Consider the following 15,785-nt stretch of genomic DNA (forward strand, 5'->3'; position numbering starts at 1 on the left):
GTTTCGCTGAGACCGATGACGTTAAGATTGTTGTCTCTGATAATATCATTAACTAACAACGTTTTAGGAGACAATGATCTTATGTTTAAAAAACCTATATTATAGGTAGTGGGCTGTTTTAGGGAGTTTTTGATCAAATTATCCGTAGTAGCAATATTAATAATGTTGTGTTTATTATGCCCAGTGCATTTAGTATAGTTACGACCATATCTAGGAATTGATACGACAGGAATTTTCCGATTGTTTGATTGTTGCTTTGATAAACTGCACGCATCATGGTTAGCCACCTCAGTAACGGGGATTTTCCGATTGTTTGTTTGTTGCTTTGATAAACTGCACGCATCATAGTTAGCCACCTCAGTAAAACACATGTCCAACTCTGAAACACTCAAAGCAGAAAAAACTTGTTCTAATTTAACTGACTCCTTACCCAGACCAGTAGTCTCGCATTTTCCATCTAAATCCGTCTTCGGGATGGAGGAAAGTGGTGTTCTGTGGGGATTAGGCTTCTGCTTTGTTTTTAGCCCCGCTCGGCATCCACGTTTCCGATCACACCGCTGGCGTCTGCTCCGTAGACGGCCCCCGCTGCTACTAGACTCCCCTGCTTCACAGGCCGCTGGATGTAGCCGCCGATGTATTCCCGTGCTAGTTAGCAAGTCTAGCACGCAAGTGTCTATCGGTCCAAAACGGCCCGATGTGTCCACATCCAGAAGTGTCTGGCGGTCGTACGTGATCACGGAGTGACCACGATGTGAGGCAGCCATAAAGTTTGTGGAATTGTCCGGTATTTCTGCCAAATGTTCCATCTTTAGCAGGAGCTCCTCGAGTGCGCAGCCCGTCCGGGCGCCGCCATCTTATTAAATCAACACAAAAAAACACAATATACACTTACAATTAGTGCACCAACCACAAATACCTCCCTTTTTCATGACAAAAACGTCCCTTTTTCATGACAAAGAAAAAAAAATAAAAATTATTTTTAATTATTTTTAGGTTCCAACGTACAGAATGAGCTAAAATGTTGGTATAATTAGCATGCTAACATTAACATGTTAGTATAGGAACAATCCAGTCCATGGCTTTTAGGGTTTCATAAATACAATTTGTTAAAACACTAGCATAAAACCACAGAATGCTAACATAGGAAAAGTTAGCGTACTCGTAAGATGCTGCCAAGTGTCAAATTTCCATTCTTTGGTGACTTTAGGAGTGTAGTCTTTACCTCTGACACCATGTCATGTTCATGAGGAAGCTGAGCTTGTTTCATACATGTCTCCTTTATTTCAGTCTCCACTTCCACACAGGTCAGCCTCATGGTCTAGGATGGTCAAAAAAGGCAATTCTCACAACAGACCACAACTTCGCCCGACGCTTCATACATAGTGTGTCATGGTTCCGGTCTCCGTGTCCTCAGGGCTTCCTGAAGAGCGAGCGCGTCTCCAAGATGGTCCAGGGCGGCTGCTCGGCCGGCGACTTCCGTGAGGTGTTCAAGAAGAAAATCGAGCGCCGCGTGCGCAGCCTGCCGGAGATCGACGGCCTGAGCAAGGAGACTGTGCTGACCTCGTGGATCGGCAAGTACGACGCCATCTACAGGGGCGACGAGGACATGCGGCGCCAGCCCCAGCGGGCGCACATGAGCGCCGTGTCGGAGCTTATCCTCAGCAAAGAGCAGCTCTACGAGATGTTCCAGCAGATCCTCGGCGTCCGCAAGTTTGAGCACCAGCTGCTTTACAACGCATGCCAGGTGAGCCGCCATCTTTGACACTGAAATAGTACAAGTAACTAGGGCTTTGCGATATGGCCTTTTTTTAGTATCTCAATATTTTCAGGCCATATCGTGATACACGATATACAGTGGGGAAAAAAAGTATTTAGTCAGCCACCGATTGTGCAAGTTCTCCCACTTTGAATGATGACAGAGGTCTGTAATTTTCATCATAGGTACACTTCAACTGTGAGAGACAGAATGTGGAAAAAAAATCCAGGAATTAACATTGTAGGAATTTTGAAGAATTTTCTTTGTAAATTATGGTGGAAAATAAGTATTTGGTCAACCATTCAAAGCTCTCACTGATGGAAAGAGGTTTTGGCTCAAAATCTCACGATACATGGCCCCATTCATTCTTTCCTTAACACGGATCAATCGTCCTGTCCCCTTAGCAGAAAAACTGCCCCAAAGCATGATGTTTCCACCCCCATGCTTCACAGTAGGTGTGGTGTTCTTGGGATGCAAATCAGTATTCTTCTTCCTCCAAACACGACGAGTTGAGTTTATACCAAAAAGTTCTATTTTGGTTTCATCTGACCACATGACATTCTCCCAATCCTCTGCTGTATCATCCATGTATCCACGATATACAGTGGGGGAAAAAAGTATTTAGTCAGCCACTGATTGTGCAAGTTCTCCCACTTAGAATGATGACAGAGGTCTGTAATTTCCATTATAGGTACACTTCAACTGTGAGAGACAGAGTGTGAAAAAAAAATCCAGGAATTCACATTGTAGGAATATTAAAGAATTTATTTGTAAATTATGGTGGAAAATAAGTATTTGTTCACTTCAAACAAGGAAGATCTCTGGCTCTCGCAGACCTGTAACTTCTTCTTTAAGAAACTTTTCTGTCCTCCACTCATTACCTGTATTAATGGCACCTGTTTGAACTCGTTATTTGTATAAAACACACCTGTCCACAGCTTCAAACAGTCAGACTCCACACTCCACTATGGCCAAGACCAACGAGCTGTCGAACGACACCAGGAAAAGAATTGTAGACCTGCACCAGACTGGGAAGAGTGAATCTACAATAGGCAAGCGGCTTGGTGTGAAAAAATCAACTGTGGGAGCAATTATCAGAAAATGGAAGACATACAAGACCACTGATAATCTCCCTCGATCTGGGGCTCCACGCAAGATCTCATCCCGTGGGGTCAAAATGATCATGAGAACGGTGAGCAAAAATCCCAGAATCACACGGGGGGGGACCTGGTGAATGACCTGCAGAGAGCTGGGACTGAAGTAACAAAGGTTACCATCAGTAACGCACTATGCCGACAGCGAATCAAATCCTGCAGTGGCAGATGTGTCCCCCTGCTTAAACCAGTGCATGCCCAGGCCCGTCCGCAGTTTGCCAGAGAGCACATGGATGATACAGCAGAGGATTGGGAGAATGTCATGTGGTCAGATGAAACCAAAATAGAACTTATTGGTATAAACTCAACTGGTCGTGTTTGGAGGAAGAAGAATACTGAGTTGCATCCCAAGAACACCACACCTGCTGTTAAGCATGAGGGTGGAAACATCATGCTTTGGGGCTGTTTTTCTGCTAAGGGGACAGGACGACTGATCTGTGTTAAGGAAAGAGTGAATGGGGCCATGTATCGTGAGATTTTGAGCCAAAACCTCCTTCCATCAGTGAGAGCTTTGAAGATGAAACGTGGCTGAGTCTTCCAGCCTGACAATGATCCCAAACACACCGCTCGGGCAACGAAAGAGTGGCTCCGTAAGAAGCGTTTGAAAGTCCTGGAGTGGCCTAGCCAGTCTCCAGACCTCAACCCCATAGAAAATCTGTGGAGGGAGTTGAAAGTCTGTGCTGCTTGGCGACAGCCCCAAAACATCACAGGAATGGGCCAAAACACCAGCTACTGTGTGTGCAAACCTGGTAAAGACCTATAGTAATCGTTTCACCTCTGTTATTGCCAACGAAGGTTATATTATAAAGTATTGAGTTGAATTTTTGTTATTGACCAAATACTTATTTTCCACCATAATTTACAAATTAATTCTTTAAAATTCCTATAATGTGAATTATTGGATTTTTTTTCACATTCTGTCTCTCACAGTTGAAGTGTACCTATGATGAAATTTACAGACCTCTGTCATCATTTTAAGTGGTAGAACTTGCACAATCGGTGTCTGTCTAAATACTTTTTTGCCCCACTGTATATCTCGATATTTTGCCTAATGAAAGAAAAATTAATTCCCAAGAAAAACAGCAGGGGGTCCATATTCGGGCGTTGGTTCGACTTCAAGCGAGAAGATGTCGAATAGACTAGTGTGCCGTGACATACAGTCTTGTGTGCCTTAGCAGATTATCTAATTTCACCTATTTGGGTTAAAATATTTTTTGCAAACCAGTAGTTATAGTCTGCAAATGATGTGTTGTTGAGTGTTGTGCTGTTGAGAGCTCTGCAGTGAACGTGAAATACTCTTCCATATCAGTAGGTGGCAGCCGGTAGCTAATTGCTATGTAGATGTCGGGAACAGCGGGAGGCAGTGTGAAGGTAAGAAGGTGTTTATTGCTTAAACCAAAAATAAACAAAATACAAGTGCCCCTTAAGAAAAGGCATTGAAGCTTAGGGAAGGCCATGCAAAACGAAACTAAAACTGAACTGGCTACGAAGTAAACAAAAATTGAATGCTGGACGACAGCAAAGACTTACTGTGGAGCAAAGGCGGCGTCCACAATGTACATCCGAACATGACATGACAATCGACAATGTCCCCACAAAGAAGGATAAATACGACTGAAATATTATTAATTGCTAAAACTAAGTAGATGCGGGAAATATCAGGAAAGTACCAAAAAAAGAGAAAAAGTCAGCAAAATAGGAGCCAAGACAAGAACTAAAACACTACACACAGGAAAACTCAAAATAAGTCAGGGCGTGATGTGACAGGTGGTGACAGTACACCTACTTTGAGACAAGACCTATATTGCTTGGTTATGGTTTAAAGTCGTATCCAACAATTGCGACAACGACGTTTTACTGTCAACTGAGATTTGTTTTTTAATGATTTCTGCTGGTGGTGTGCCTCCGGATTTTTTCAACGCAAAAAATGTGCCTTGGCTCAAAAAAGGTTGACAAACACTGGAATAGACAACTTTAATTTGTCAAGTGTGGGGCACAAGCGTTGCTACCAAAAGTAGCATTACTGCTAATATGTAGCATCATTTGAAAAGCCACCTGCTAATAACTTTAATAAATAAAGTTTTGGTCAATTGACTTAGTTTTGATTTCCTCTTCTGCATGAAAGTTTAAAATGAGCATATATTAATGCAGTATGAAGAAGAATGTTTTAATGTAGACACATAGAATCACCATACTGCTGTGATTATATGTATCAAGTGTTCATTCAAGGCTAAGGCAAAATATCGAGATATGTATCGTGTATCGCGATACGGCCTAAAAATATTAAAAAATTATTTAAAAAAAATTAATTAAAAAAGATATTAAAAAAAAGGCCATATCGCCCGGCCCTAGCACAAACACTCATGTACTTTCCAAAACACAAAGTGCAAGATTGTCAGAGACATTTTAAAACAAGCTATGAGTACACTTTTGTGCATGATGTCACTAAGATGACGTATCAAAACAACACTAAATTAAAGGGCACTTTTTGTACAGAGCGGCACTACAGTAGTTTAAAACAAATAAAGTGCACTTTTGTGCATGATGTCACACAAGATATTTCTTACATTCATCCATTTTCTACCGCTTATTCCCTTTGGGGACGCGGGGGGCGCTGGTGCCTATCTCAGCTACAATCGGGCGGAAGGCGGCGTACACCCTGGACAAGTCGCCACCTCATCGCAGGGCCAACACAGATAGACAGACACGCTTCACACTCACAGACACAAACAAGGGCAAATTTGGTGTTGCCAATCAACCTATCCCCAGGTGCATGTTTTTGGAAGTGGGAGGAAGCCGGAGTACCCGGATGAAACCCACGCAGTCACGGGGAGAACATGCAAACTCCACACAGAAAGATCCCGAGCTGGGGATTGAACCCAGGACTACTCAGGACTTTCATATTGTGAGGCAGACACTCTAACCTTTTTGAAACCAAGAGCTAATTCATGGGTACTGATTAATCCGAAGGGGTACCAGTTTGATACGCACCTAAATAAATTGCCAGAAATTGCCAATTGGCTCAATTTACCTTTAACTCTATGTTATTAATAATAATTAATGATATTTATCTTTGTGGAAACACTGATCATCTTAATGATTTCTCAAAATAAATGTATATTTTTGATGACATGTTCTAAACAGGTTAAAATCCAATCTGCATTTTGTTACAATATATAAGATATTGGACCAAGCTAGATTTCTAGCAAAGACAAATCATTATTTCTTCTAGATTTTCCAGAATTAAAAAAAAAAAAAAATGTTCAAAAGACTTTGAAATAAGATCTAAATTTGATTTTACAGATTTTCTAGATTTGCCAGAATATTTTTTGGGAATTTTAATCATAAATTTGAAGAAATATTTCACAAACATTCTTTGTCGAAAAAACAGAAGCTAAAATGAACTAAATTAAAATGCATTTATTATTCTCTACAATAATAAAAAAAGAACATTGAACATTGATTTAAATTGTCAGGAAAAAAGAGGAAGTAATTTAAAAGGTAAAAAGTTATTGTGTACTTGTTTTTCTCAAGCTGCTGATTATGCAGGCGAAGCTTTTGTGCAGTAAAAGCCAGCAAAGCATCGTTCATCAGCTTTTATGACTTTGGAAAACATTTAATTAGATCCCTTTACCTTCTGCCTCACGTCCCAATTACGACTTCTTCACCTCTTTATTCACACGCTTATCGCCATTGAAACGCTGCCAGTCGTAGAAATCCTGCTGTACCTCGGGATAATGAGTTTTGTGACGCAGTTCATACCTAAAAGAAAACGGCATCGACCATTAAAATGAATTTAATCAGTTTAATCCCCAAAAACATCACAATTCTAACATGTAAAGTTTTTTGTAATGGCAAAACTTTTAGATAATAAAAATTGTACAATAATAGAATACTAGAAAATTCCCGTGGAAATTTTGATGGGCCTGCTATCTTTGCCCTGGACTTCTAGCCGAGGGTCGCCGGAAGCAGCCGTACGTATTAGATGGTGCCGAGTGTCTGAATCCCTGAGATTTAGGTGCAACTCTACAGAACGAGCCACAGAGCTAGCCTAAAACAGTAGCATGTTTACATAAAAATGCTAACGATAGCATGATAACAGTCAGCATGTTTCATATACCAAGTTATGTCTCAAAGGTGTATGGCTGCGGATACAGGGAAAAAAAGTGTAAAAATTGGATGAAAAAGTTAGCATGATTAAGTTAGCATGCTATCGTTTGCATGCTTACGGGTAACAAGTGTCACATACCAAGTTATATGATTTTGGGTTAAACGGTTGGTATGCTAATGTTAGCATGCTAGCAAGCTAACGTGAACATGATAATATTTAGCTTGTGTCATACACCAAGTTATATGACTCTAAGATGTATGTCTGGGGAATTAGAGAAAAAAGAGTAAATTTAGCAACAACAAAAAAATGTTGCATGCTAAAGTTTGCATGCTAACAGTTTACAAGTGTCACGTGCCAAGTTATATGACTTTGGGGTAAACGGTTGTAGAAATAGCTCAAAAAGTTTGAATTTAATTAGTTTAATCTGTTTGTACCCTCATTACATTACAATTTTAACATGTAACATTTTATCTAAAAGGGAAAACTTTTAGATAATAAATATTGTACAATACAATATAATGTAGCAATAACTAGTGATGTACTCTTATGAACCAATGTAGAAAAATTGATTCAAATTTGAATCGAGATTCTCTTTCATTCGAGTCGAAAAACAGTCATTATTTTCCCCAAAACTTTATTTATTTTTATTTTTTTTTTTTTAAACAAAAAAAAAACGATTCTTCCTCTCAGCACTGTCCTTCACACTCACATTCCTCTTTCCCATGCGTTGAAATACAAAGTCATGTCCATTTTTAGCCGTTAGCTAATGCTAGCAAGTAAGACCGGATGTTGTGGTCGGATCTTACAGGGTTCACTGTGCCATTCACCAATTCTAACGAAGCTAACTTAATTACATTACGATAGCAAATACAATTATGCATAAACACTCAGACATCACACATGGGACTCTTCAGTAAGAAATTGTTTTAGTTATATTGTAAAACTTGCAAACGTTGCTTGCAGTGATGAATGAAGAATCCATTCAAGCTGAAACGCTAAGGACGGTTGTACTTCCGGTTCAAGGCACAAAACTGAAAGCACATTTTCAACATGCATCTGAAAGTACAGTAACATCTCGCTATACCAGATTAATCTTTTCTGTGATGCAGCTCCTACCTTGACAATGTTTTACTGAGAAATACTTAAATGAATGCAATTTCCTATTTAGGCCACACCCAACACATTTTTGAAGAAATAAATACTTTTACAATATTCACCGCATCGGACTATTAGGTTTAGATATATACCGGTACGAAAGATTTTGTAAATGTTTATTTTACATGGCTAAATTGTTGTAAACGTGTTAGCATATCAGCTGATGCTAACAACACTAACTTGATTACATTTTGATAGCACATACAAATATGCATGAAAACACGTCACACATAGGACGGTCCAGTAGGTAAAAATTGTTTTGTTTGAACCTTTTTTTTTAAACTTTTTTTTTATTGTCTTGTGTTAATTCTTACACCCACATTCCTCTTTCCCATGCGTTGAAAAACAAAGTCATGTCCCTTTTTAGCTATAAGCTAATACTAACAAGTAAGACGAGATGTTTTGGTCAGATCTTACAGGGTTCACCGTGACATTCACTACGCCAACTAGTGGTGTGGAGGCTCATACCTCAACTTTCTGCCAGTATTTAAAGCACACCTGGGCAAATTAAGGCCCCGGGGCCACATGTAGGCTTTTCAATCCGGCCCGCCGGACTTTTCCAAATAATTTTTTTTAGATCTTTAAGATGGAAAATGTAGCTGCCATTATGATGTGCAGTGATATTTTCTAATGACCGTGAGTCTTGAACTATACAAAGTATTTCAATGGTTGGAATCTACGCTTTTTACCAAAATGATTCCCGAGCGTGGCCACAGCTGCTGCTCACTGCTCCCCTCACTTCCCAGGGGGTGGAGCAAGAGTATGGGTCAAATGCAGAGGGTAATTTCACCACACCTAGTTTGTGTGTGTCACTATCAGTTCCCGGTAAGGTTTATTCAGGTGTACTGGAGAGGAGGCTACGCCGGATAGTCGAACCTCGGATTCAGGAGGAACAGTGCGGTTTTCGTCCTGGTCGTGGAGCTGTGGACCAGCTCTATACTCTCCGCAGGGTTCTTGAGGGTGCATGGGAGTTTGCCCAACCAGTCTACACGTGCATCGTGGACTTGGAGAAGGCATTCGACCGTGTCCCTCGGGAAGTCCTGTGGGGAGTGCTCAGAGAGTATGGGGTATCGGACTGTCTTATTGTGGCGGTCCGCTCCCTGTATGATCAGTGTCAGAGCTTGGTCCGCATTGCTGGCAGTAAGTCGAACACATTTCCAGTGAGGGTTGGACTCCGCCAAGGCTGTCCTTTGTCACCGATTCTGTTCATAACTTTTATGGACAGAATTTCTAGGCGCAGTCAAGGCGTTGAGGGGTTCCGGTTTGGTGACCCCAGGATTAGGTCTCTGCTTTTTGCAGATGATGTAGTCCTGATGGCTTCATCTGACCGGGATCTTCAGCTCTCACTGGATCGGTTCGCAGCCGAGTGTGAAGCGACCGGAATGAGAATCAGCACCTCCAAGTCCGAGTCCATGGTTCTCGCCCGGAAAAGGGTGGAATGCCATCTCCGGGTTGGGGAGGAGACCCTGCCCCAAGTGGAGGAGTTCAAGTACCTAGGAGTCTTGTTCACGAGTGGGGGAAGAGTGGATCGTGAGATCGACAGGCGGATCGGTGCGGCGTCTTCAGTAATGCGGACGTTGTACCAATCCGTTGTGGTGAAGAAGGAGCTGAGCCGGAAGGCAAAGCTCTCAATTTACCGGTCGATCTACGTTCCCATCCTCACCTATGGTCATGAGCTTTGGGTCATGACTGAAAGGATAAGATCACGGGTACAAGCGGCCGAAATGAGTTTCCTCCGCCGTGTGGCGGGGCTCTCCCTTAGAGATAGGGTGAGAAGCTCTGCCATCCGGGAGGGACTCAAAGTAAAGCCGCTGCTCCTTCACATCGAGAGGAGCCAGATGAGGTGGTTCGGGCATCTGGTCAGGATGACCCAGGACACGTTGGGAAGACTATGTCTCCCGGCTGGCCTGGGAACGCCTCGGGATCCCCCGGGAAGAGCTAGACGAAGTGGCTGGGGAGAGGGAAGTCTGGGTTTCCCTGCTTAGGCTGTTGCCCCCGCGACCCGACCTCGGATAAGCGGAAGAAGATGGATGGATGGATTGATGGACTATCAGTGGTACTTTAACTTTAATATAATAGTTACGATGGTAATCTATTTAGTTACTATGGTAATCTAAGTCACAGCAGCTCAGACGAGGCACCAAGCAGTGTGGGCGGGGAGCGTTTCCACAGAGTGCTTCCAGAGCGGCCAGCCTGAAATGCGGGTTTCAGGGACAGACGCGGAAGGAGATTTTTACAACAAAGTTCTAAAGCTGGGTGGGAAATCAGATTGTAGGACAGTTGTTTATTTTACCCTTCGCGTTTATATTTCGTTGTTTGTTGTATTTTTGTTGCATTTCGCTTGATTGTAAAATATGTCAATCGAGAGGGGGTGTGACGTTCATATGTCAATATTCAGGGTTTTATCGGTCATAGTTAATATTGTAAACCCCACATTCTTTATCCACGTACAATTAGGTGTCTCATTCAGTAATAAAAGTGGAAATTACATTCCGTTTTTTAAGGTGGTCTGTCATAACGTTTTTAACATTAAATCAGACATTTTTGTGAGGTTTTGTATTAGATATACCGGCCCCCAGACACATTTCTTTCTCTAAATTTGGCCCACTGCGTCAAAATAATTGCCCAGGCCTGATTTAAAGCATACCAATCAACTGAGAGAGAGTTCCCGTCCTCAGTGAGTTGTATCTCACCTTTATTGCCAAAGTAGCTCGAGAGCTATGCAAGTTGAGACCCCCGCTGTGTGCTACCATTGTTAGCTGCTCACAAATAACAAAAGAAGGGCCATAGTTGCTCATAAGTCATATTTCCTAATTAGTATTGTCTTCCAACCAAGACCAATGCCTGTGTCTAATGAGGCTGAGAGGTGGGATGGCCGAGCAGGTGGTCTTGTTGGGGGGCGTCCAGGTGTTCCAGTCATTTGGACTTGGAGGATAAATAACAGCGACAGTCCACCATGTGCTGATTTATTCTTCCAAACTGTAGCAACCTTCTGCTGTCATACATCTGATTTGATTTGATTTGATTTAGATGTATTGGTCCCCGTTGGGGGAAATTCATTTTCACTGCCGTACATTTAAACATAAACATAAATAGACATTACACATTACAAACAAAAATAACAAAAAGACATCATACATGACCAACGCATTTACATCTCCGTCTGGGGATTGGCCTGACATGATTGTTTTTATGCACCATTCACAATTTCAAGTCACTCTCTTTTTTCTGGGTTTTCAAGACACCTTCAGACTATTTTCTAGAGAGGAAAATGCTTTCTTACATTCGGGTTAATATAATATATACAGTACAGGCCAAAAGTTTGGACACACCTTCTCATTCAATGGGTTTTCTTTATGTTTAGGACTATTTACATTTTAGATTGTCACTGAAGGCATCAGAATGATGAATGAACACATGTGGAGTGATGTACAATACCCAAAACCAGTGAAGTTGGCATGTTGTGTAATTCGTAAATAAAAACGGAATACAATGATTTGAAATTCTTTTTCAACCTATATTCAATTGAATATTCTGCTCGGCGCAGCGAAGCCAGCGGCGTTTCTGGGTTTTGGCTTTGGCTTTGCTTAGTCGAGTTTTAACTTGTACTTACAGATGTAGCAACTAACTATAGTTATTGACAATGGTTTTCTGAAGTGTTCCTGAGCCCATGTGGTAATATCCTTTACACACTGATGTCGCTTTTTGATGCAGTACCGCCTGAGTGATCCAAAGTCACGGGCATTGCCGCTTACGTGCAGTGATTTCTCCAGATTCTCTGAACCGTTTGATAATATTATGGACCGTGGATGGTGAAATCCCTAAATTCCGTCGTAGAAACATGACGTGTGCGCGTGACGTCACGGACTGTCAGGAAATATTAGCGCTGCACCACTAGTGGCTAAAAGTCATCTACTTTAATCGCATAATTACACAGTATTCTGGACATCTGTGTTGCTGAATCTTTTGCAGTTTGTTCATTTAATAATGGAGACTATAAAGAACAATGCTGTTGGTGGAAAGCGGTGGATTGCAGCTGTCTTTAGCACCGAGACACAGCCGGTGTTTCTTTGTTTGTTGTGAAGCAGAGCGGTCAAGCAAACATGTTTTCTCTACGTCAACCAGCATGTTTTTGGATGGGAAAATTGTGATATATATCTTACCGGAGACATCATTGGAATTTTCGTCGTCCTGCAGCAGCTGTCAAAAAAGGCAGCTGTGAGCTTGGCTCCTCGGCTTCTCTCTGAGACACTGCGTGTTCACCGCAGCCATCCGACCTCGAGGTATGTCTTTACAATCTTTACAATCTCACTAAAACACTATTAAAACAATAAGCAGATAAGGCAGGGGTCGGGAACCTTTTTGGCTGAGAGAGCCGTATAAGCCAAATATTTTCAAAAGTATTTCGGTGAGAGCCACACAACTTTTTTTTTTTTAACACTGAATACAACTATATGCGTGCATTTTTAAGAAAGACCAACATTTTTAGAGTATGATAAGTCTCTTATTCTTTTTAATAACATTGTTATTCTGAGGCTAGACAAAAATAAATAAAATACTTCTTACCATTAATGCGGCTTCTTGAACAGGTGCGGTAGAAACCGGATGGATGGATGAAAATGCATGAGAATGCTTTATATTTTGAACGTTATTTTTGACTCTGTGATTACCAGCGGATTTATTCATTACTTATCATGTTAAGCAATGTCAGCTAAAATTTATTTGAGAGCCAGGTGCAGTCATCAAAAGAGCCACATCTGGCTCTAGAGCCATAGGTTCCCTACAGAGGTGGGTAGTAACACACTACATTTACTCCGTTACATGTACTTGAGTAACTTTTGGGATAAATTGTACTTCTAAGAGTAGTTTTTATGCAACATACTTTTACTTTTACTTGAGTATATTTGTAGAGAAGAAACACTACTTTTACTCCGCTACATTTATCTACATTCAGCTTGCTACTCGCTACTTTTTTTTTAATCGATCTATTAATGTTTGTTTTGGTTTTTCAAAGTAGGAACTACGCATGTCTGCGTTTCACCAATCACATGCAGTCACTGGTGACGTTGGACCAATCAAACAGAGCCAGGCGGTCACATGACCGTCACACGTAAAACCCGACTTAAACAAGTTGAAAAACTTATTGGGGTGTTACTATTTAGTGGTCAATTGTACGGAATATGTACTGTACTGTGCAATCTTCTAATAAAAGTTTCAATCAATCAACTAAAAGTGTAAAGGAAAAAAGACACTTTTTATTTCAACCGTACTTCCAGTCAAAAGCCTAAAGACTGATCGCACAGTTCCTGTCTTCACAATAAAAGTGCCGCTCTATCGCGCCTGCTCTAACAAAATAAGAGTCTCCGAAAGCCAGCGCAAACAAGCTAGCAAGCTACGGAGTTTGCCGCCAATGTTTTTCATGTAAAGTGTATAAAACAAATATGGAAGCCTGACAGATAAGATGCCAAAAACCAACGACTTTCATGTGGTATTAGACAGAAAGGAGGAACTTTTTTTTCCTCCATTTGAAAACGTGGACATTATCAGCACTATACTGTCTGATTCCAATCAATGCAAGTCATCAGAATCAGGTAATACACCAACTTATATTCTTGTCTTCATGAAAGATAGGAATCTATATGTTAAACATGCATGTATGTTCATTAAAACACCTTTAACATGTCAACAAAAACAGCAAAATAAATAACTAAATTATTTATATATATATATATATATATATATATATATATATATACACACATACATATACATATATATATATATATATATATATATATATGTATATGTATGTGTGTGTGTGTATGTATATATGAGGTAGATCACCTCGACTTGGTCATTTATTAAGTAATTGATTAACGTTGAAAAACTTATTGGGGTGTTACCATTTAGTGTTCAATTGTACGGAATATGTACTGTACTGTGCAATCTACTAATACAAGTCTCAATCAATCAATCAATCAATGCCTACTGAGCCTATGGTGCTGTTAAGTTATTGTGGCTCAATGTGCCTTAATTTTTTTTTATTTTAATGTACTATTATTTAATATATATTATTGTTTTAGTTGCTTAAGAGATATTCCTGGCTCCAAATTTGCTCGTTGCTATTTTTATGTTTTTGTGCATTATTTGTTGCCGTAATCATTAAACAAACAGGTTACTCAGTACTTGAGTAGTTTTTTCACCACATACTTTTTACTTTTACTCAAGTAAATATTTAGGTGACTACTCCTTACTTTTACTTGAGTAATAAATCTCTAAAGTAACAGTACTCTTACTTGAGTACAATTTCTGGCTACTCTACCCACCTCTGGTTCCCTACCCCTGAGATAAGGGATCTTCCAGAATTATCCAAGTAAATGTGTCTAATTACATCTGAAACGCTCACACTGCCGTCGCCCGGAGCCGTCGTTTTTTTTTCTTTCTTTTTTTTCTAGTTCTTCACTACTAATATCCTAATTCACAAATATTTCATCCTCGCTCAGATTGTCGCTTTCTCGGTCCAAATTACTCTTACTGCGTGTGGCTCCCATTATAAACAATGTGAATATGTGTGGAGACCTGCAACTCGTGACGTCACGCGCACATACGTCCGGTAAAGGCAGGGCTTTTTTATTAGCGACCAAAAGTTGCGAACTTTATCGTGGATGTTCTCTACTAAATCCTTTCAGCAAAAATATGGCAATATCGCAAAATGATCAAGTATGACACATAGAATGGACCTGATATCCCAGTTTGAATAAGAAAGTCTCATTTCAGTAGGCCTTTAAAATGTGTAAAAGAATCTGAAAAAAAAATTCCGTATCAAACTGCAGGACTCGATTAAAATTACATTTTTTGTTGAGCAAGTAAATGAATGAATAACATAGCTCTTTCACCATCAGACCAAAATGCCTTCATTTTTTCCTGACCGAGTATTTTTAACGAGAGCTAATTTTAACACTTTTCTTTCGATATCTGCAGTGAGGGCTCCAGCGCTCATCACAGCGTGCTCGTGATATCACACTGTTCATCAGGAAACCACACAGTCAGCGTCTTCTTTCAGCTCCGACAAGTCGTCCCTTTGTGAAAGTCAATTATGCATAACACTTGAAACATGTTGGGCACATCAATCTTTGCACTTTCTTCGCTTACTAAGTGACTGAGAGGAAACATTTAGCAGTGCCTGCCATCTCCCTCGAAATAACAATAGCTCCATCCATTATCTACCGCTTATTCCCTTTTGGGGTCATGGAGGGCACTGGCGCCTATCTCAGCTACAATCGGGCGGAAGGTGGGGTATACCCTGGACAAGTCGCCACAAAAAGTATTTGTTTTTGCTATTAAATTACAATTATAATATTTTAATATCAATAAAACAATGCAAATATATACTGTGATCGTGCCAAAACATTAGCGTGTCAACATCTTTGAGCTTGCGCTTTACACACGCAGGTTGCTTCCTGGCCATGTGTTGCATCATCATGTCGTACTTCGTCACATCATGCTTCACTCCAATGCAGATTTTTTTTATTCTTACAATTTGTTTTTATTCAATGTATTCTTGGCCTAAAATACGCATTTTCTAGGATAAAAAAAGGCAAAATGAAAC

At 40.5% G+C, this 15,785-nt stretch overlaps 1 protein-coding gene across 10 annotated transcripts in view; it reads left to right on the top strand.

Moving 5' to 3' along the window:
• Window positions 1-15,785, top strand: part of cadps2 (Ca++-dependent secretion activator 2) — a 322,908-nt gene that overhangs the window by 76,542 nt on the left and 230,581 nt on the right. For all 10 annotated transcript variants that reach the window (XR_009806043.1, XM_061894374.1, XM_061894375.1 and 7 more), the window contains exon 3: window positions 1,415-1,744. Coding sequence is in view for 9 of the 10 variants with exons in the window: in XM_061894374.1 (XP_061750358.1) it covers window positions 1,415-1,744 (330 nt within the window). In the remaining variant the exon portion in view is untranslated. The remainder of the gene's footprint in view (window positions 1-1,414; window positions 1,745-15,785) is intronic.

This window comes from Nerophis ophidion, linkage group LG03, assembly GCF_033978795.1.
Source record: "Nerophis ophidion isolate RoL-2023_Sa linkage group LG03, RoL_Noph_v1.0, whole genome shotgun sequence".
In the NCBI taxonomy this organism is placed as follows: domain Eukaryota; kingdom Metazoa; phylum Chordata; class Actinopteri; order Syngnathiformes; family Syngnathidae; genus Nerophis; species Nerophis ophidion.